This window comes from Primulina eburnea, chromosome 4, assembly GCF_022965805.1.
Source record: "Primulina eburnea isolate SZY01 chromosome 4, ASM2296580v1, whole genome shotgun sequence".
NCBI classification, from domain to species: domain Eukaryota; kingdom Viridiplantae; phylum Streptophyta; class Magnoliopsida; order Lamiales; family Gesneriaceae; genus Primulina; species Primulina eburnea.
Window position 1 is genome coordinate 7,966,027 of NC_133104.1, and position 23,229 is coordinate 7,989,255.

General features: G+C 37.3%; 3 protein-coding genes across 3 annotated transcripts; 1 reads left to right on the forward strand and 2 right to left on the reverse strand.

Moving 5' to 3' along the window:
- The first annotated feature begins 550 nt into the window (after positions 1–550).
- LOC140830840 (phytosulfokine receptor 2) lies at positions 551–4,987 on the forward strand. The gene has a single exon (XM_073194356.1). The coding sequence runs from the start codon at positions 1,311–1,313 to the stop codon at positions 4,428–4,430; it is 3,120 nt and encodes a 1,039-aa protein (XP_073050457.1). The 5' UTR covers positions 551–1,310; the 3' UTR covers positions 4,431–4,987.
- Positions 4,988–7,145: 2,158 nt separating this feature from the next.
- On the reverse strand, positions 7,146–10,429 carry LOC140830054 (uncharacterized). Its single transcript, XM_073193334.1, has 4 exons — positions 10,071–10,429; positions 9,132–9,262; positions 7,445–8,784; positions 7,146–7,358 (listed from the first exon to the last, which is right to left on the reverse strand). The coding sequence occupies exons 1-4, from the start codon at positions 10,427–10,429 to the stop codon at positions 7,146–7,148; spliced, it is 2,043 nt and encodes a 680-aa protein (XP_073049435.1).
- Positions 10,430–20,430: 10,001 nt separating this feature from the next.
- Positions 20,431–22,671, reverse strand: LOC140830841 (probable protein phosphatase 2C 39). Its single transcript, XM_073194357.1, has 5 exons — positions 22,454–22,671; positions 22,030–22,278; positions 21,239–21,515; positions 21,013–21,167; positions 20,431–20,818 (listed from the first exon to the last, which is right to left on the reverse strand). Exons 1-5 carry the CDS (start codon positions 22,484–22,486, stop codon positions 20,681–20,683), a joined length of 852 nt encoding a protein of 283 aa, XP_073050458.1. The 5' UTR covers positions 22,487–22,671; the 3' UTR covers positions 20,431–20,680.
- Between the last annotated feature and the right edge of the window lie 558 nt (positions 22,672–23,229).

Sequence of the window (23,229 nt, forward strand, 5' to 3'; positions counted from 1 at the left end):
TCACAGATTCATTTGAATCCGTGACTCCACTTTCTTTTTTATTTTTTATAAAATAGATTCCGGAAGAAAAAGTCATGTATTACATTATTTTCATAAAAGTTTCAGTTTTATAATATTATAATAAATAGTTTTTAAATTTATATTATTTTTTAAAAAAAAGCCCCTCTATTTTTATCATTGTTATTATTTGTTTTTAAATATTATTTAAATAATAGTATAATATTTGTTTATAATTTTAAATATTAGATATATAAATATAAAAATTAAAAATATTTAATCAAATAAATTTATAAATAGAATTTTAAATAAACAAATAAATATTTTTTTATTAATTAAAAATAATTAATCAATGGTTTGATTGAATGATTTATAGATAATATAATAGCCTAATATAAATACTAATAATTAATGCAACAATATAATTTATAAAAATACAAAAAAATAAAAATTAAAAATGATATTTCAAATACACACAATCGCTGATAAAAACAAAATGTAAGTTTGTAATAATGTTTGATTTCGATTATAACCAAAAAACATATTAATGACAAAAGTCAAAACCTTACGGCATCATTTTCAACGAGCAAACCGACTCTTCACGCAGTGGCGAGCGTAATCAGTGTTCAAAACTTAGCCCTTTTCATCTCATGCTGATCCTTTTCTTTTTCTACAGTTTCTTTGGTTTCAAATTGCTCAGCAGGGCAGGGGTAAGAATATGAGCCAATTTTTCTGACTGTTCTTTCCGTCCGCTTGGTGGGCTCTAGCTCTAGGTGATGGATTGCTTCATTTGCAAGTGATGCGGACAGAAATATGTATTTAATGAGGGGATTTGGTTTGTGAGTTTTACAAAGAAAATCTATTTTTCCCATTTATGTCTGCAAATTGGGAACGTCGGGATTTTTGAATCAAAAGAACGAAAGGTTATGCTGCAAGTCGTTTGTTGTGCTTCTTTTTCTCCCGTTATTTTTTAGGTCTTTTGGGAAGTGGGTTTTAGTTTCTGTGAAGAGATGGTTTTGATCCGTTTAGAGTTTTGAATCTCAAGATTTTTGGCTTGGAAAATGTATCTCAGGGAGTGAGTTAAGATTTTAGTTCATGTGGGAGACAGGGGATCTTAATTGTTGCTTCCCTTAGAAGTGTTACGATTTGACCCTTTGTTGTTTCTGAGGCTTATAGGTTGTGAGTTGGAAAATTTTCATAATTCGGATTTCTTCTTCATTCTGAAAAGTAGGGAGATCAATAATTTTTTAGAGTTCTTGGTTTTTGTTAGCTTTTACTTTAGCTGGTTCTCTGCTTGCCGGATAATTTTCGTGATGGGTTTTTTTACTTTGGTGTTCTTGGCTTTTTTTTTCTGCTCCTCACCGAGTCTTGGATCGCCTACCCAAAACTGTGATCCAAATGATTTGGCAGCATTGAAGGAATTTTCTGGCCATTTGATCAAGGGTTCTCTAAATTTTTCGCGGTCTATCGTATCAAGTTGTTGTGAATGGGAAGGTGTTGTCTGTAAGGATTTTGTTAATGGGTCTGGAGGAAGAAGAGTGATTGCTTTAAATTTGTCTGGAAAAGGCTTGAAGGGCGTAATTTCCGAGTCCTTGTGCAGATTGGATCTATTGGAAAGGCTTGATCTTTCGCTTAATTTTCTCGAAGGCAGCCTTCCATTGTGTTTATCTAATTTGAAGCAGCTGGGAATTCTTGATCTGAGTCACAACATGTTAAGTGGATCACCGTTCATGGCTATGTCCGGCTTAAAATTAGTTCGGTCCCTCAACCTTTCTACCAATATGTTCACCAAAAACCTAGCTGATCTTGGGATATTTCCGAATCTTGTTGTATTCAATATAAGTAACAATCTTTATACCGGTGAACTCAGCTCCAAATTATGTACTTCCTCATACCAGATTCAGGTTCTGGATTTGTCATCTAACAATTTCTCAGGGGGGCTTGAAGGCTTGAAAAATTGCAATGCATCGCTCCGTGAGCTGCATTTGGATTTCAATTCATTTTCTGGTGACCTTCCGAATTCCTTATACTTGTTATCATCGCTACAGCACCTTTCAGTCTCTTCAAATAATTTTTCAGGACATGTGAGCTATAAAATCAGTAAGCTTTTAAATCTTAGAACCTTGATTTTGACTGAGAATGGGTTCTCAGGTTCACTTCCTAATGTTTTTGGAAATTTAACTGAACTAGAGCAGTTTGTTGCACCTTCGAATCTGTTCTCTGGTTCATTACCCAACACTTTGGCACACTGCTCTAAGCTGCAGGTGCTTGATCTACGGAACAACACTCTCCGGGGTCCCATTGGTCTTGATTTCTCTGGAATGTCTAAGCTCGGTACTCTTGATCTTGCTAGTAATTATTTTTCTGGTTCCTTGCCAGAATCACTATCTAGTTGCCAGGAACTAAGAATTTTGAGCTTTGCCAGGAATTATTTAAATGGACAAATCCCGGAAATGTACACAAATCTCTCCTCTCTTTCATTTGTTTCTTTGTCTAATAACAGCCTTGTGAATTTGACGGGCTCATTATCTGTCTTGAGGCATTGCAGAAATCTGACCACTCTTATACTCACTAAAAATTTTCACGGTGAGGAAATACCAGGAAACATGACTGGGTTTGAGGGCTTATTGCTTTTTGCACTGGGAAACTGTGGCCTGACTGGTAGAATCCCTGATTGGCTGTTAAATTGTAAGAAGTTGCAAGTTCTTGACTTGTCGTGGAACCATTTACAAGGCAGCATTCCTTCATGGATAGGTCATATGGAAGGCTTATTCTATTTGGACCTTTCAAATAATTCGCTAACTGGAGAAATTCCAAAAGGCATTACAGAGCTCAAGAGCCTTGTTTCTGTAACTCTTTATTTTCCGAGTCTTAATATGTCCTCTGGTATTCCACTTTTCGTCAAGAGAAACCAAAGTGCCAGTGGCCTGCAGTATAATCAAGCTTCAAGTTTCCCTCCTTCCATATTGTTGAGCAATAATAGAATTAATGGATCAATTTGGCCTGAAATAGGATGCCTAAGACAGCTTCATGTGTTAGATTTGAGTAGGAATAATATAACTGGGACCATCCCGAGTTCCATTTCAAATATGGTAAACCTGGAAATATTAGACTTGTCTTTTAACGACTTTCATGGATCTATTCCCTCATCTTTCAATCAGCTCACCTTCCTATCGAAGTTTAGTGTCGCTAATAATCATCTGGTAGGAGCAATTCCAACAGGGGGCCAGTTCCTTAGCTTTCCCAGCTCCAGCTTTGATGGTAATCCTGGACTTTGCGGAAAAATGATTTCTCCTTGTTCTGTCAATGACATGGAGCGCCAATCGCCGACTCAACCACCTAATGCACATGTCAAGTTTGTCCGAGGCAGTATATTTGGAATAACAATCAGTATTGGCACTGGAATCGCTTTGATCTTGGCTTTTATTTTGATAAGAATATCAAGAAGAAATACTCGAGTTCCGATCGAAGAGGTGGAGGAAACTTGCCAGGCTCCAAGATTTTCCTATGCGTTTGGATCTCCAAAGCTGGTGCTTTTCAAGAAGACAGATTGCAGAGATCTCACAGTTTCAGATTTGCTCAAGTTAACGAACAATTTTCACCAATCAAATATTATTGGCTGTGGAGGATTTGGTCTAGTTTACAAGGCTAATCTACCAAATGGCTCAAAAGTTGCTATCAAGCGACTTTCTGGAGATTGTGGGCAGATGGAACGTGAATTCCAAGCTGAAGTGGAAGCTCTGTCCAGAGCTCAGCACAAGAACCTTGTTTCTCTTCAAGGCTACTGTGTTTTTGGGAACGACAGGTTGTTAGTTTATTCATATATGGAAAATGGAAGCTTGGATTATTGGTTGCACGAAAGGGTTGACGGGAGTTCGTTTCTTGCATGGGAGACAAGATTGAAAATAGCTCAAGGAGCGGCACACGGGCTTGCTTATTTGCATAATGAGCCGAATATAATCCATCGAGACATCAAAACTAGCAACATTTTGTTGGATGAGAAATTTGAGGCCCATTTGGCCGATTTTGGACTTTCAAGGCTGCTACATCCACATGATACACATGTAACAACGGATTTGGTTGGCACATTGGGATACATTCCACCCGAGTATAGTCAGACATTGACGGCAACATTCAAGGGTGACATTTACAGCTTCGGAATTGTTCTTCTTGAGCTTATCACAGGGAGACGACCTGTTGATGTTTGTAAGGGAAGGAATTGTAGAGTTTTAGTGCCGTGGATGTATCAGAAGAAGCTCGAGAAAAAAGAGAAGGAAATATTCGATTCGAGTATAAGGCATAAAGATTGTGAAAAACAACTCATGGAGGTGCTGTTTGTTGCTTGTAAATGCATAGATGAAGATCCTAGAAGAAGACCGTCGATTGACGAAGTTGTTTCACTACTTGATGCAATAGAATCAGGAAATTCTTGAGAACGAGTTCCATCCAGCCTTTTTGATACATACCTGCTTGTAAATGCATGCATGACTGTCAGAAAATGAACTTAAATTGTACCTCGAGGGTTGTAACAGTAATAGGACACTGATGATTTGAATTTTCTTTTGTACATTGCTTCAGTTTTGAGGAACTAGAAAGTTTCCATGCCGTGTTGCTCAGCATCCTATAGCAGTCTCTTTGCATGTAAGAATTCTGCAGTTCCTTAGATACGATACACATATTCGCTTTTACACATCCTCCTTTCATATTTTGCATCAACTCGTCAAGTTTCTGGTTTCTTGAACTGGTACAATATGGTATCATATGCTTCTGTCCAATTTCTTTGTTTCTTGTTCCCTTGGTTCACACTTGCTCCTCTGTAACTCAACCAGGCTTGGACTCTGGTCTAGAACCAAGGCTTTGTGTTAAGCTCTTGAAAACAACTCCATATACTTGGTGTTTCTAGTGCTACTCTAAGTGATATATATTGTAACGCATACATTAACGTTCATGTTCATGAGAATACAAAAAAAAAAATTGATCCGCATGCAACCTTGGACTGTGTTTGGATTTATGGATTTCAAATTTCTGACTCAAATTTTCCGTGAATGTTTAGGCAAAGAATTTTGCTACATACTTTGGATTTTTTTCCTGGTATAAATTTTGAAATAATCCCAACTGACATCTAGCTATATTTCTTTTCTAATCTATAAGATTTCGAATACTTTAATTTTACGTCTGTCTTCCTCACTTGTTCTCGTGAAATTGTTCTAGATAATTGTTAAATATCGAACTCATGAAAAATTTGCTGTGCGTGGCTACTTTTTCTGAAGTAAGCGAGAGATTGGATTTTTAATAGTTTACAAATATTTATATTTAACAATTTTGTTTTGGAATAGATATCATGCAATTACAAGATAATTCTCCCTATATATATATATATATATATATATATATATATATATATATATATATATGTTTGCACAATATTTGATTTTGCGGACGTGCCAGGTGCGAAAATGCACCGATTTGTGTGAAAATGATAAAATCTAACTTCTAAATATTCAAGCGACGTGAATTCTAAATTCGACCGTCAGTTCTAGTCTCCTAAAACAACTATAACACCAAAATGAAGAAAATTACTGGAATTTGAAGAATAAATGCCTGACATTGTTTTTCAATAAACTATAGAAATTTACAAGACTTAAAAATATAAAAATAGATTTGTTGAATCTAAAACAAGAAGACGTAAAACGCTAGAAATATACTGGAAAGCTTGAAAACTAGTGATTGAAGATTGAAAATTAGCCGAGAGTTTTTTGCAGATTTTGTTTGTGTAGAGAGTTGTTTCTGTCCTTCTGTCGGATCCCTTTCCCCCATACACGTATATGCATTTGCACTTCAGTCGGACCTCTTTCTTACATACACGTATATGCATTTGCACTTCAGTCAGACCCCTTTCCCACATACACGTTTAGTTACTGTTCTTACATGCGATGATTCCGCCTTTGATTTGTTGACTGTTGATTTGGTGTTGTGGTTGTTGGGTGATGGATGTGGAATGAAGTGGGTTTGTATGTGATGTTGTGTATTGGATGTTGGGAAGGAATTTCTATTCGTTCTTAATCCAATTAACCCAACTCATTTTAATAGCTTCAATCAAAACCATGTGTTGGCTTAAAACTCCCCACTCGAGATTATTTCCTCTCTTCATTCTCTATCGAAATACAATGGATCCAATATGATAAAAGTGGCCTACTGTCCAATTTTTAATTGATCGTTCTCATTTTTGAATCATAACCAACAAATATTTACATTAGTGGCCCTACGGCCTACTTCAAATAAAATCTTACAACATGAACATGAAGCTAGAACATACAAAAATGGCTGGTTAGTCTATTTTTCTTCCAAAGTCAACTTCTGGGTCCTCTTGGGGTTCGCATAACACCCTTGTTCTCTTATGTTCTTCCTTTATTACTCGTTATCCGCTTGGTGAGCTCAACTCCCCGCTCAGTGTGTTTCTTGCCTGCCGTATTCTAAGTGGCCTCAAGGCCTACTTCATTGTTTTGTCACTGCACATGCAAACAACCGATTTATATAATGGTGGTACAGTCTACTTCACCATGATTTCTCGTACCATAAAAACATTGGAATTCCAATATCGACCGAATCCACATATAATAAGTGGCCATAAGGCCGACTCCCTAGTGAAACAAAGGGCCTTCAAAATAATGAAAGTGGCTTACTGTCCCACTTTCTACAATCAATTTTATTGTTGAATCATGAACAACAAATATTTATTTTAGTGGCCTTAAGGTCTACTTCACATGACATCTTGAAATAAGGAACTTAATATATACAAAAGTGGCCCCGAAGGCCAACTCCCTACTGAAGAAGGCCAACTCCCCACTGAATATCAGCCTTCCTGATTGCTTCACTCGCTAGCTTTTTCCATTTCATCCCTCATACTTGGAAAATAAGGCTTGAGATACTTGCCATTTATGCATCTTTGTGTGGATGGCCATCTAGACTTGATAGCCAATATGCATTTCCGTCTACACCTTATGTACTTTGAATGGTCCTTCTCAATTGGGAGACCACTTGCCCAGCTCCCTATCCTTTGCTCCTAAAGGCAATATAACCTTCCACACTATTTCCTCTTCATGGAAGCTTTTCTTGTTAACCCTTTTGTTGTAGATTCTTGCAACTTTCTATTTCTGTAACAGCAGAGCATTGTACGCCTTGATTCTCAGCTCATCCAGTTCCTCTAACTCCATGAGCATTGCTTCATTATAATGTTCCAGGGAAATTTCATTTTGTCTTGCCACTCGCATTGATGGCACCATAATCTCCAACGGGAGTACTGCATCGTGGCCAAAGGTGAGGGAAAAGGGCTCACTCCAGTGGCACTCCTTTTGGATGTTCTGTATGCCCACAAAGTTTCTGATAATAACCGTGGCCAATCCCTGGGATTTTCTTCCATCATTTTCTGTAAAATCTTTATTAAAACTTTGTTCGATGCTTCGGCCTGTCCGTTGGATTGTGGGTAATGAGAGGATGAATTTCTCAATTTGACTCCATATTCTTCTGCGAATTCCTTCATATCTGAACTAGTGAACATAGTTCCTTGATCCGTGGCCAAGGACTCCGGAATTCCAAATCTATTAATAATATTCTCTTTCACAAAGTTAATGACATCCCCTTGTTCTGCTTTCTTCAAAGGCACTGCCTCTACCCTTTTGTTGAAAAAATATGTGGCCACAAGGATGAATGAGTGGCCTTTAGATGATGCCGGGTAGATTTTCCCTATTAGGTCCATGGCCCAACCCTTAAACGGCCATGGTTTGACAACGCTGTGGAGCTCGTCCGTCGGAATTCTTTGGATGTTCCCGTGTTTCTGACATGGCTGGCATCCTTTAGCATATTTGATGGAATCTTTCAGGATGGATGGCCAATAGTAGCCATACCTCCTTATCAACCATCTCATCTTTACTCCAGATTGATGCGCTCCACACACTCCCTCATGAACTTGCTTCATGATCTCCAATGCTTCTGGGAAACCTATGCACCTAAGGAGCAGACCATCTAAACCTTTCCTGTATAAATCTCCCTCCACTAAAACGTAATTAAGAGTTCTCATTTTCAAACCATGTGGAATATCTCTCCCTGTTGATTCTAGCACCTGTTTCATGTCATCCCTCCAGTCACCAACTAAGTTTATATTCAAGTTAAGCGTGTCTGCTTGAATCCCTCTTTGCTGAATTGAAGGGTGGTTTTTCTTCTGAATCAACACTAGTCTGTGTGTAAGCTCTGGAGGGTGGTTTTTCTTCTGAATCAACACTAGTCTGTGTGTAAGCTCTGGAGACATCTTCAATATCGAAACAACCTGTGTCAACTCGTCTGCCTCCCAGTTTTCTTGTCTTGGGACGTGTACTAATGATACTTCTTCAAAATCATCTAGGAGTTGGGATGCCGCAGTATAGTATGGAGCCAAGGACAAACTTGTGCATTTGAATTCCCCTGACAGCTGTTTGAGTAACAGCTGAGAATCCCCTGATATTAACAATTCTTTCGCCCCTAAATCTTTCAGAATTTCCAATCCACTAACCAATGCTTCGTATTCTGCCTGATTGTTGGTGCATGGAAAATTCAAATTAAAAGATAGAGCGGTTTTTACACCTCTTGGGGAGGTGATCACAATACCAGCTCCAGCTGTTGTTTCTGTATTTGATTCATCAAACTTCAACTCCCAGGGTTGAATTCCCACTCCACAAACTGGAAATACCACCTGTTCTCCAATAAACTCATCGAGTGAAGGATGATCAGCTAAAAAATCGGCAATAGCTTGGCCTTTTATTGAATTTTGGGGGTAATAGGTCAATGTAAACTCGGTCAATGCTAAAGACCATTTACCAATCCGCCCCGAGAAAATGGGTCTATTAAGCATATATTTAATCAAGTCGGTTTTAGTCACCACAAACACTCTTGATTGAATAAAATAATGTCTTAACTTAATACATGCATAATACAGTGTTAAGCATAGCTTTTCAATCACAGAGTATTTCACCTCTATTGGAGTAAGGAATCTACTCAAATAATAGATGGCTTGTTCATTTCTTTCATGATTATTTTGAACTAGTAGACATCCAATTGATTCATGAATAGCAGAGATGTATAATTTAAGGGGCATTCCATACCTGGGAGACATAAGAACGGGTGGGTTAGATAATATCTCTTGATCACATCAAAAGCTTCTGATGCGACTCTTCCCATTTGAACTCCCCGCTGTCTTTGAGCTTCAACAGCTGTGAAAACTCTTTTGTCTTCCCTGCAAGGTTAGAAATAAAATGCCTCAATTAATTCACTTGCCCAAGGAAGCGTTGCAACTCTTTCTTGTTTCTAGGCGGATTTACTTCCATAATAGCTTTGGCTTTGTTTTTATCCACTTAAACTCCCCTCTGATGTACAAGAAATCCCAAAAAGTTTCCCGCTTTCACACCAAAGGCACATTTCAATGGATTTAACTTTAACTCATGGTGTCTCATTCGTTGGAAGCTTTTCCTCAAGTGTTCAATGTGATCAGCAGCTTGTTTGAATTTCACAACAATATCGTCTATATACACTTCAATATAATGTCCTATCATATCATTGAAATATCGAGTTCATAGTCCTTTGATACGTGGCTCCTGCGTTTTTTAGCCCGAATGACATAACAAGCCATTCAAACGTACCAACAGCTCCTGGGCATCTAAATGCGGTTTTGTGAGTGTCAGTTTCTGTTATTTTGATCTGATTTAACCTGAGAATCAGTCCATGAAAGAAAACAACTCATGTCTAGCCACTGAATCAATCAACATATCAGGTATCGGCATCACATATACATCTTTGGGAGTTGCACAGTTCAAGTCTCGGAAGTCAATGCATATTCTTACCTTGCCATTCTTTTTCATGACTGGCACAATGTTCGAAAGTCATTCGGTATATCTGATTGTTTTATAAACTTGGCCTTTAACAATTTCTCGACTTATTTTTTCACTTTAAACTCGACTTCTTTTGACATACGACGAGATGGCTGTTGAAATGGTTTGAAGCCTTCTTTGAGTGGAAGTCGGTGTTCGACCAATTTTCGGTCCAACCCTGGCATGTCATCATAACTCCATGCAAAACAATCTTTGTATTCCTTCAACATGCTGATCAAGTCTTGCTTCAGCTGCTCTTCCAGTAGCTTACTCACATATACCATTTTTGGATTCTCAAGCTCCCCCAAGTTAATCTCTTCCAATGGGTCTTGAACTTCGTGTTGGCCATCTTCCATTTGAGATGGCGCCATCAACAACTCATCGACTTGGAGCTCATCCTCTTTGTATTCTTCTTCTTGGACAACTTCAGTTCCATAAGTGTCCCATTCTTCCTCTTCCTTTAGTTTGTCAAGTACTTGCTGCACATGTGCCTTCCATATAGAGGTTGCAGCTACCTCCTTTTCTCTTTGGTTCATATCAATCATCAATCTCCTTAATCAGCGGCTGAATTATCGGCCTAGACGACACGATAACAGTAGGTTTGAGGATTCTTTCCAACACCGAGCTCGGAGTTGGTGTTTGCATGTACAATGGACTTTCTTTCTTGCTATTGCTACGAATTTTGATAGGCCCAAAATCCCCATTGTAATATCTGGCCTCCACTAAACTTGCACTTGTTTGGAACGGCTGTCCATCCGCTTCTACAACCTCCACATCATCCCCTTTCTAAAATAACAACAGTTGGTGCATTGAGGATGGGATGCACTAGTTTGCATGGATCCAGTCTCTGCCTAACAATGCTTGGAAGTTGGCGGAAGAGTTCACCACAAAGAATGCACATAAAGACGACATGCTCCCTACATTAACATCAGCGGGGAACACTCCAATGGTCATGGTGGTTTCCCCGGTAAACGAAGCAACAGAAACCTCAGTAGGGATCAAATCTTCTTAAGTTTTGCCAAGACTTTTTAACATTCTTACTGGAAGGACATTCACAGCTGAACCATTGTCAATCAACACCCTAGACACTGGCTTCCCATTCACGTGGGCTTTGATGTACAATGGTCTTATGTGCTTGTTCATGGCCGGTGTAGGCTTCTCAAGTATCACTTGTTTAGGCTTATTTGGGTGATCCTCCTTTATTTGCCTGATCTTCTTTTTGAGATGATTTCTGGGGCATCAACTCCCCATTCCCTTCTTCCATCATTTTAAATCTCTCTGGTAGTATCACCACTCTCGTGGCACAATCCACAGTGATATGAAATTCTCCAACGCGAAAATTAATTGTTTTTCTTACTTGATCATCCTCTTCGCTTAACAAATCATCATCATCTTCCACAAACTTATCCTCAGTAGCCGATCTTCCAAACTTAGATTTACTCCCCACTGGCTTCCTGGAGACTGGAACATCAATTGTGGGTTCATTTCTCAACTTAGTGGACTCCTCTCTTCTTGCAATAGCTCTTTCTCTCAACAGCCGTCTCTTTTGAGTCCTAGTCGGTGGCCTAGGGAACTTTTTGTGTTGGGCCACTCTCCAAGACTAACTGAACTCCCCTCTGGCTGGAAGGACGTATCTGGGCTTTGCTCTCCGTCTCTCAATCATTTTTCCTTTTGAGATTTCATATGCACGCCGCTCTATGCACTGATCAGCTGATATTTTCCTGGTTTCCACCTTTCGTGACTCAACTCTACATATGTTTCTCCTATCCGAGTATCTCTGGACCTGCTCACGAGATGATTCCCCTCTGAACTTTTGATTCTCAGGTACTGATCTTCCAAGGAAATGTTGGTTCCTCGGCCGATAGGCCGCGGATTCACCTACATTTCTAGGGAAACGCTGTTGAACTGTTCGTATTCGATCGACACTGTGCCTTCCATGAGCTTCAAATAATTAACCCTTCAGGATCCAGTATTTCTTGATTACTCGGTCTTTCACTGCAAGGTATCGACTTCTTTTCTCATTGAGAAGATCCCTCAAATCTGTCACATTCACATTAACCAAAGCTACTGGGGGAAAAGGATCATCATCCACCGCCATAGAATCCTGTTTATTAGGGAACGTCACGACTCCCTTGTTAATTCTGTCGTGCAAAATGTTCTTGAACGCCCAACAAGATTTAGTAGCATGATTGTAGGAGTTGTGGTACTTACAATACTCTCGTCCTTTCAGCCCTTCCATGCACTACAAGAAAAACGCCTAACGACAACGCACCTACGACAACGGTTTTTTTGAAAAACCGTTGTCGTATAGTTTTTAACAACGATTTTAGTGAAAACTGTTGTCGTATGTGCGTTTTGACAACGGTTTTCTAAAAACCGTTGTCTTTTAGGGGGTCAAAGACAACGGTTCTATAAAAACCGTTGTCTTTTAGGGTGTCAACGACAACGGTTTTCTAAAAACCGTTGTCTTTCAGTGTTTTTTTAGGGCAAAAGACAATGGTTTATGAACTGTTGTCTTTTGGCATGTTTTTTTGGACAATCGACAACGGTTTTTGAAAACTGTTGTCTTTTAGGGTGTCAACGACCACGGTTTTCTAAAAATCGTTGTCTTTCAACGTTTTTTTAGGGCAAAAGACAACGGTTTTATGAACTGTTGTCTTTTGGCGTGTTTTTTTAATACAATCGACAACGGTTTTTCAAAACCGTTGTCGATTAGCGTTTTTTTTTAAAAAAACAACAACAGTTTTTAAAAACCGTTGTCTATTAGCGTGTTTTTTTGGACAAATGATAACGGTTTTTAAAAACAAACTTTGCCATATTTAGCAACGGCTTTTCTAAAACCGTCGCTAAATATAGCGACGGTTGTCATCACCCATCGCTAATTTCAAATTCGCGACGGTTTTTACACAACCGTCGCTACATACTGCGACTGCTTTATCTCGTGATAGCGACAGTTTTCAGTACATTCGTCGGATGTTTAAAATTAGCGACATTTTTAAAACATCCGTCGCTCAATATAGTGACGGTTTGGTAATAACCGTTGCTACTTTTAGCAACGGTTTAGATATTTCGTCTCTAATTTGAAATTAGCGACGGTTTAACCAAATACCGCGCAAACTCTCTATAAATATCTCCATTTTCTTTCCATTTTCCCCCACAATACTTAAAATTTTTTCTCTCTTACACAATTTTATCACTTCACACAACACTTAAATTTTTTCTCACTACTTCATAACATTTAAAATTTTTCTCTTTTACACAATTTTATCACTTTACACAACACTTAAAATTTTTCTCACTACTTTATAACACATAAAAATTTTCTCTCTTACACAATTTTTATCACTTTACACAACACTTAAAATTTTTCTCACTACTTCATAACACATAAAATTTTTCTCACTTCTTCATAACACTTAAAATTTATTTCTCTTACACGATTTTAGTTTCGATTGTTAGTTTCTTTTAGATTTATTAAATTATTAAAAGAATTTTTTTTATTTTTCGAAAAATTTTAGCGACGGAAATAATGATAGAAGACAGTCGCTAATATTAGCGACGGTTAGCATATAAAGACCGTCGCTAAGTTAGCGACAGTTTATATAACCGTCGCTGAGTAGCGACGGTTGGGGATAAAACCGTCGCTAGAATTATTAGGGACGGTTTTCAAAAACTGTCGCAAATTCTACCTACCACAACAGATAAAAACCGTTGTCGTTGAACGGACTTTTAACAACACCCTCAGTTACAAAAGTTTTAAAAAGACTACGACAACGGATTTTATCCGTTGTCGTATGCCGTTTTTGTTGTAGTGATGGATGGCATCCTGTGATCTGCTGGAAAAGTGATGAATTTTTCTTTTACCAAGAAATCAAAAACTTCCTCGGTTTTTGATACATCAAATGTATACTGCATGTCTTTGGAGAGTTGGGAGCTGTTCTTCTTCTAAGTTCTGTTGGCTTCTTTTTTAGTAGGGGAACTGTACAAGAACCAGCTGATCGAATTTCTTCTAATACCACGTCTTCCACCTCCTGATAATAAGACCCCATAGCAGTTTTCTTCTTGTATGACTCTTCCCGCAAGAGTTCTTCGTATTCAGCCACTTTGGCGGCTAGCTCAAAGAAATCCCTGAACTCCATACCTTGGAATTTCTTCCTTAATTCAAAATCCAGCCCTTTTTGTGCCATCTTCACGAACTCGGTCTCATGTAGGAATACCTTGCGCCTATTCTTTATGAAACATCTACTAATTTTAAAAGCGCGGAAATAATTTTTTTAAAGAAAAACTCGCATTTTAGAAATAACATTTAAAAATGTCTTAAGTATTTGACAATATAAATAATACGTAAACATAAACGAGTAAAAATTGTAAAAATCATCAGCGTATCAAAACCAGCATATAAAAATGTTCATATCATCTCAAATCTCATAAAAACAAAATGCGAAAAACATGTGGTCCTCGGGTCGTGTCACCCCACCAGGTCTGTCTACTCGGTGTTTAGCACCTCCAGTCCTCTCAATAACAAGCTCACCTGCATCACACACGCCTAGTGAGTCTAAAGACTCAACACACCTGTACCGTTAATAACAAGTACATATACATAGCACACATCAGTGAAAAATATCATACTCAACATATATTTCATTAACTTAAAAGCATAACGTAAACGTGTCGTATAAAATCATGTCGTGTCAACTCATGTCATCTCATATCATCATATACGTGTCAAAACATCTCATCGTGTCATAAACTTAAACATTTTCTTTTACTTGAATTCAGTTCATTAGTAGTGACTTTCGTATCAGCTCTATCGTATCTGCTCTATCGATGGATCAATCTATAAAAACCGTGGTACCCGGCGGCGGGGGACATCAGCGACAGCATTACCCGCCCACTGAGCCCGGGCCTCAGCTCATCATATCTCATGTCATCGTATACATATACATCGTCAGTCACAACCAAATCACATCATTCAAAAAATATCATCATTTTCATCACTTAATAAAAACATGCATATGCGTAACTTTTCCTTTAAACCAAGCATACAACGTATTTATCATAGTTGCGTAAAATCGTAAAAATGATGCATAAAAATTTAAAATATCATATATTTGTGATCAGGGCGCTGCCAAGACCAAAATTTCACCCCGGGTGCAAAATGACCATTTTGCCCCTGAAAACCCGAAAATTATCGTTTCACCCCTGGACTTCTAAAATTGACCCCAAACATACCAAACTCCTTAAAATGTCCCAAAACACTTTTTTTAAGCGTTCCTAGACGTAAACTCGAGTCCATTTTACAACTTAACCGATTCGTTTTAAAACTTGGACCGGAGTCCCGGTTTTAACCTGAATTGACTCGAAACTTAACCAAATTTTTCCCAATATTTTGTCACACCTTATAACCGTCTAAAAGGCCCTGAGACCTCAAAAATCCAGCCCTTAAACCCTTCGGTCAGCCCTTGAAGGCTGCTGTAAAATTTCCTCACCACCCTACTCTATCTTTAAACACCTTACCCAAACACATTTGTGTATCTAGACCAAAACCAAGCGGTCCAGCCATGACCCAACCTCATCTCAGTCACCCTAGGAACCTACTGGATGCCCTTGACCCAAGCTTACTGCCCCATGCAAGCCTCCAAGGCTCACACACACAAATTCCCCAAAAGAAACCACCACGCATCTAACTACTCATCTCCCGATCGATCTCGCCTTCCAGCAAGTTCCGAGCCTTTCCAAGCCCTGTCTCAGATCCTCAAGGATCTAATCCATGGCTCAGATCAGTTCTTGTGTTGCTGGATCGGCCCTTGGCACGCTATCTACCCCAAAACCGAGGACAACTCCTTGCTGCCTTCCACCCCTCCTAGCTTACCGCCCCTATAGCTCAATCCCAACCTAAGGACAACATACTCTCGACATAAGGAGCCCCTCAGCATGCCACACAACAGCCTCCTTGCAACAATACCAACACTTAGGAATCTAGGTACTTATCCTGGAGGTCCTAGGTTCAAGTGTTGGGGAAGGCGAAAGAAACCACTTTCCAGGAGTGGGATATTCTGTTAGTGGCGGTGCATGGGCATGAGCCGAGGCCCATGCTGGACCATCCTAACGACCCATGACCAGTAGTGGTGCGTGGGTATGGGCCGAGACCTTTGTTGGTTCAGCCTAATGGCCCATTATCGTTACACTTTATCTTTTTGAACATGTCTATGAAATATTCCACAGACTCTCTTTTCTTTTGAGTGACTTTGGATAAGTCGGCAATGCACACTTCTGGCTCTGTTCTATAGAATTGAATGTGAAATTGTCTTTCCATCTCTTGCCAATTAATCACTGAATTTCTGGAGAGTGAGGCATACCAAGTGAACGCAGTCCCTGTGAGAGAATTTGGGAATAGGCGCAACTTTAAATTGTTGAAGTTCTCTAAGTTGGCTATTTCTCCGCATTGGATGGTAAATCTAGCTATATGTTCCATGCTGGACTGGCCATCCTCCCCAGAGAACAAGCTGAAATCATGAACTCTATAACCCCTTGGATATGGATTATTCACGTCTATGTATTCTGGGTAGGTTTTGTGGAATTCTGGGCGGCCTATCTGCCTCAAAGCCGGCCCATATAGATCTTGATACAGCCTCTCTCACCATTTATGGATCAACCACGTGAATATTCTGAGCTGGGAGTTGGTGATGGTAATGATTTGCCCCCCGAGCTTGGAACCATGCGTTTAAACCAATATTACCTCCTGGGAAACCTCCATCTCTTCAGGATAATCCATGTGCGATATGTCATCATAAGCTCCCGGTTGGTACAACAGATTGGTCACGCTCTACACTTGAGTAACTGGTTGTTTCGAGCTCCCCACTCCGTGAACACGTGAATATGACTGAGCTCTCCCTCCTAAGGTTTCTTCTCTCTTGTGAGGTAGTGTATACCTTCTTTCGGGCTGATTTGGGAGAGTAAACTCCGGGTGGCGAGGATCGCCAGCCCTTGAGTTTCCCACTCCCTGGTCAAATTCATGAACTTGGTTACTTCCTTGGATCCCTTCTTTATCACTTACATTCTGCTATTTGTTGGTTGACTGGTTCGGTTTTCCCAATACCGTCTTCAAGCAATCAGACACAGCCTTGGACAGTGCTTGTGATATTTCTTCAATTTTCATAGCAGTCAACTCTTCAACCAACCGGCTTGAGATATGAGCATACACCTCTGGAACATTACTTGGATGCAAGTTCAACTCCTTGATAGGCTCTTCAGCGGCTGGCTGCTCTGTCGATGGAACGTGAACCTCTTCCTGGCTTGGTTGAGACTCCCCATCCCCTTAATTGATGTTTTCTTTTCTCCTTGGCGGCATAGTGATGGTCCCACCGGGCGTGCCAAAAATATGTTTGCACAATATTTGATTTTGCGGGCGTGCCAGGTGCGAAAATGTACCGATTTGTGTGAAAATGATAAAATCTAACTTCTAAATATTCAAGCGACGTGAATTTTAAAATCGACCGTCAGTTCAAGTCTCCTAAAACAACTATAACGCCAAAATGAAGAAAATTACTGGAATTTGAGGAATAAACGCCTAGCATTGTTTATATTTTCAATAAACCGTAGTAATTTACAAGACTTAAAAATATAACAAATAGACTTGTTGAATCTAAAACAAGAAGACGTAAAACGCTAGAAATATACTGGAAAGCTTGACAACTAGTGATTGAGGATTGAAAATTAGCAGAGAGTTTTTTGCAGATTTTGTCTGTGTAGAGAGTTGTGTATGTCCTTCTGTCTTTGCCGATCCCTTCTTTTTCTTTGCTGTGAAAGGTGGTTTCTTTCACTCCCCCATGATCTCCTCCTATACGCTCCACGATCTTTTCTGTCTTTTCACGATCTCCCTCTTCTCTCACGATCTTTTCCATCTTTAGCGCTTTGTGGCCGGTTGGACTCGATAGGAATTAGCCCGCTATATTTGACGGATCTATAATTTAATTAGGCTTCATAATTTAATGTGAGCTTCAGAATTTAATTATTTTAGCCCAAACAATATATATATATATATATATATATATATATATATATATATATATATATATATATATATATATATATATATATATATATATATATAATATCACCTATGTACGTGTTGTATGTCTATATAGTCGTTTTTTGTTAGTTTCAACGACTTTCAAAATGAGCTCGTGGAGTATGATGGATAATTATGTAATTCGTCGTGAAACAAGATAATTTAAGAATTTATATGTTATAAAATTTGATCAATATCATAGTTATAAAAAAATGATGTGGATGATATAATAATTTAACTATTGACCATGAAAATATGATAATTATCAAAACTTAATAGGGATCAAATGACAAATTAACAAAGACAAAAACTTGTGTGAGAAGGTCTCACGGGTCGTATTTGTGAGACGGATCTCTTATTTGGGTAATCCATGAAAAAGTATTACTTTTTATGCTAAGAGTATTATTTTTTATTGTGAATATAAGTAGGGTTGACTCGTCTCACAGATTAAGATCTGTGAGACGGTCTCATATGAGACCTACTCATTAACAAATTAGTTATACTAGAAGACAACGAATATTATTTATATATGAGTAGTAAATTAAGCAACTATAATAATAATTTATATAAGTTTTTTTTAAATTTTATTAAATGTTTACTTTAATAATAATTGATATAAATTAGTGAAGGGTCATAATTCAATTTCAGATGGTTATTAAAATTAAGTTGCAATGATAATTCTGAAGAAAAAAAAGTTTGTGTAATGACAATTTGAGAAATAAAAAATGATGTATTCTATGTGACAGATTCTTTAAGTAATAGTTTAGATTACTTGTGACATATGTGTCGTATAATAAATGGTTTCATTATTTAGGATGAAGCGGTTCTACATAAAGGTGCAAAGTGAGAAATTTTGTGCTATTTGTAAAATAATATTTTTTGATAAGAACGAGAATTACGAATGTGGTCGCCACGAAATTTGGGAAAGGTGAAGAATTTTAAAAAGAGTGGGTGAGACCTTTTTATGGATCTTAATCTGTGAGACGGGTCAACCCTATTCATATTCGCAATAAAAAGTAATACTCTTAGCATAAAAAGTATTTTTTCATGGATGACTCAAATAAGAGATCCGTCTCACAAATACGACCTGTGAAACTGTCTCACGCGAGTTTTTGTCTTTTAAAAAAATGAAATGGAAAAAGTTGATAAGATATTTATGTAGTTTCTAAATTGGATGTGATAATGGATTCAATGATGAAGTATAATTTTTATTTTGACCTCTTTGTCCTTCAACAATGGAAATATATGTGTATCTTCCTAGGTTAGATGTGTAATTTGATGGTATTATTTTGAAGGATCATATCAGTTAGTATAAGTGCCTCATAAAATAATTTATCCTTAAATTGTGTTTGTTAAGCTTAATTGCATTGGCATATGATGAAAAATAAGTGCTAAAATGGGGGCAAATATAAAAATATAACATTTATTGATACATGGAATAGGGCTGTAAACGAACTAATACAAACAGTATTACAAACAATATTAGGCTCGAGCTCGACTCATTTATGATATATACAAGCTCGAGCTCGATTCGAACTTTTATTAATATCCAATGTTACATTAAACACACATTAGTTAAAATAAAATATATATATTATTATTTTATTAATATTTATTCCTTTTTTTGTATTGCGATGTTAAAGGGACCATTTGTATTTCATAGGCGTCATTAAATGCTGTAATCTAAACTGTATTGTCAAACATTAACTATTAAGAGAAATAATTAACGGACGAATATTCAAAAAGATTATATATTTAATGAATTACTAAATTCTTATATTGAAAAAAATATTAAGAGAAAAATGCAGTGGAAAATACAGTGAATGTAGAAAGTTATGGTTTTCATCATATAAAATGTATATCATATTTTTGTAACAAATACTACTTCAATTTTCTTAACCTTTAGATGGTTTGGAAATCAAAAAACAAATGGAACAATTTAATATAGGTTTTGATTAAATAAAATTTCAAACAAGTTATTATTATAAAATAAAAAAATTATATATATATTTATTGATAAAGCACAATAAAAATAATATTTATACCGAATTGATAAAAAAAATATGACGAGTAAAACTATCCATTTTGAAATAGAATAAATCTTTTACGAGACAATCTCATGAAATTTTAATCCATTTTGAAATAGAATAGATCTTTTATGAGACAATCTCATGAAAATTTATCTGTAAAACAGATCAATCCTATCGATATTCACAATAAAAAGTAATATTCATAGCATAAAAAATAATACTTGAATGACCCAAATAAAAGATTCGTTTCACAAAACAGAACTCGTGTAAATACATATTGCAGTTGATTTTAATTATATAACAATACAATAAAATTTATAGTGCAATTTTTATATTATCACAAAAAGTTTGTTGAAAAACAATAGCAAAATATTGCATTGCAGATAAGGACATGCTGTAATACATATTCGAACTCTAATTTTGTCACAAAACTGTAGAAAAAATTCATTTTATTAAAATTCTAAACAATATAGATTTTTGAACAAATCTGACGAAATTGTTAAAAGAAAATTTCAAATGACACCAAATACTCTGTTGCCCAACACAATACATCCCAACCAGGATTTCTTGAAGAAACTAAGCCACCAGAAATCAGAATCAAAGTTAAAATCACTCCCGAAGGTACCAAAAGCAACATCAAACATCACAATATTCCAATACCACTACATTTTAGTCAATCAATGTCATCACCCAAACCTAACAATTATACAGGAAATATCATCAGTGCTCTTCCTATTCAGTGCCTCTTCGTTAAGTCGCTTCGCCGCCGCTTTAGCATCTTTGATGTTCCTGATGCAGTCCACAGCCTCTTGGTTCGACATAACCTGGAATCACATCACAAAGGATGTGGGAACAAAGGGTCATTCATTCCTATATATATTTCTAATCTTAACCAAATTCATGTATTTTTACATGCTAGCACGATTTTCGGGTAGTTTTTTATGTGAAAACCTATCAGAAACAAAATACGAAACAAGCATTGATTAAGATCACCGTTCGTGTGATAAAAAGCACCAACCTTCCAGATTCCATCACTAGCCAAGATCACGAATTCGGTGTCATCGTCTATAAGTTCAAGAGTTATGTCAGGTTCTGAACTAAGATGATCCTTCAACTTTTTATCACCAAATGCCCTTGCCACTGCCAACTGCCCATCCACTCGTGGCACATCGCCTAAGTAAGAACCAGAATTATCGATGGCCGAAAATCGAATGCACCTAATCAAAATATATGGCGATATTTACCTGGATATTTGAGTACAAAGCCACCTCTGTTCTCGATATTCTCCCTTTCCTTACCAGGCTCGTGATCAATCGATAACTGCTTTGCCTTTCCATCCTTGCATATCACAGCACGAGAATCTCCGACATTAGCGACGAACAGCTTCTCACAGTTTATCAATATAGCCGTAACAGCAGTGGAACCTCCTTTACCCAAATCCTGGCTTTTTTCCAAGATGTTGCCATCTGTAATACGATATGCTCTTCTAATTGCCTTCTCCGTGTCACTCCAAAAGTCGGGCTGATGTACAAGTTTGAAGTTAGGCAAGTCTACGTTTCAGTCATTGTTACTTGGGATTTTATGCAAATTATGAAAAAATGACCAAACATTCTTCATCATTTAATGACCTTAAATAATAAAGTAAGCATCTTGGTGTTGCATACCACTCAAACAGACAGACGTACGTCTGAATTGAAAAAATTGTCATCTGTATTCGAAAATGGAATTGTCTAAGTTTGACATATATAAGAGTTAATGCTATAGCCTATATTCCCCTGTATTAATAAAGATACATGCACACTTCCCTAGTCAAGCCAAAAACTAACTATTTTATTGTATTCGAGCTCGAATTCGAATAAAATGATTAGCTAAGCTGGGCTTGAATCAGGCCTGATTCTTAAGATCCAAACATCGGCTAAAACTTGTCAAGAAGTTGTTTGATTTCAAATTATCAACACCAAAAATCAGTAATTTCGAATACAGATCAGATCATCCGAACCAACTCGATTCGTCCGCACAGTTACAAAAATCTTACCTCTTTCAAGATATTGTTGAAGAGGTGGGACTTCAGGTAAATGGGAACTTGGTGACTTAAATGGCCATCGAACACCGCAAACAACCCAAGTTCATTGTCGCCAACTTGTTTGAATTGCGCGAAAACGTAATCTTCCATCGTATGAGCTGATTTCCCCTCAACCATATGGTATCCATGCGTGACGTGCTTCGACATCTTACTCTTCCCTTTCCCTGCGCCGGGCTCCGATGAAGTTAAACCAATTTTCTCCTGCATTCACACTAGCAAATTAAAGATCGGGCTCCAAGAAAAGGAAAACAAAACAAATCAAATTCGCCAGATATCAAACAAATCTCGAAATCATCTCAGGAATCTTTGATAAACCAAAATCCCAGAAACGTATGCAAGAATCAAGAATTTAAACAGAGGGTAAAAGCCTACACACCTTCACCTTGCTTAGGATTTCTTTCCCAGCCATGGTTGAAAAGCAGATAAATGAATAACGTGTGGATAACTACGCAGAAACCAATGGGTGAATCCCAGATATGTAAAACTGCATCAAAGAGGACAAGTGTTGGAGGAAGGAGAATGACGAGGCTCTCCACGGCTGACACGCAGCCCCCTACGTTTTAAAATATTGTTAAAATAAAATTCATGCATGACGTGTTGACACCACCTATTCAACTATTTTATTTAAGTTCTCTGCGACTATATATTACTTTTTCTGCAGGTGGTGGGTGGTTGTTAATATCCTTATCGCTAATTAACATATTCCCCACTTAATTTAGGAGTTTCTATATGTAGAAAACCATCGTAAATAAAATAAAAATTCGTGTAAGATGGTTTTACAGATCGTATTTTATGAGATTGATCTCTTATTTAGGTCATCTATGAGGGGTGTTTTGTTTTGTGACCCTGGTCAAATTTTTTTTAAAAAAAGAGCCTCATGTAATGTATTATTTGTTCACTATATGAGGGGCTATTTTTTTTAAAAAAAATTTGACCAAGTCTATTTCCCCAAATATCCCCATCTATGAAAAAGTATTACTTTTTATGCTAAGAATATTATTTTTTATTTTGAATATCGATAAGGTTGACTTGTCTCATAGAAAAAGATTCGTGAGACCGTCTCACAAGAAACCTACTTCGGAAATAATATACAGCAATGATTTTTGAATTTTTTGAAAATATGATTTTATCTTATCTATAGTAAGTTCTTTC

Coding starts and splice junctions, on each gene's coding strand:
- LOC140830840 (XM_073194356.1), top strand. CDS start 1,311: ATGGGTTTTTTTACTTTGGTGTTCTTGGCTTTTTTTTTCTGCTCCTCA.
- LOC140830054 (XM_073193334.1), bottom strand. CDS start 10,429: ATGAACCAAAGAGAAAAGGAGGTAGCTGCAACCTCTATATGGAAGGCA. Junction 9,263..10,070: donor AGTTATGATGACATGCCAGG/GTTGGACCGAAA, acceptor CTAACCTTGCAG/GGAAGACAAAAGAGTTTTCA. Junction 8,785..9,131: donor CCCGTTCTTATGTCTCCCAG/GTATGGAATGCC, acceptor ATTCAATAAAAG/GCCAAGCTATTGCCGATTTT.
- LOC140830841 (XM_073194357.1), bottom strand. CDS start 22,486: ATGGCTGGGAAAGAAATCCTAAGCAAGGTGAAG. Junction 21,516..22,029: donor TCAACAATATCTTGAAAGAG/GTAAGATTTTTG, acceptor CTTGTACATCAG/CCCGACTTTTGGAGTGACAC. Junction 21,168..21,238: donor CTTTGTACTCAAATATCCAG/GTAAATATCGCC, acceptor GTTCTTACTTAG/GCGATGTGCCACGAGTGGAT.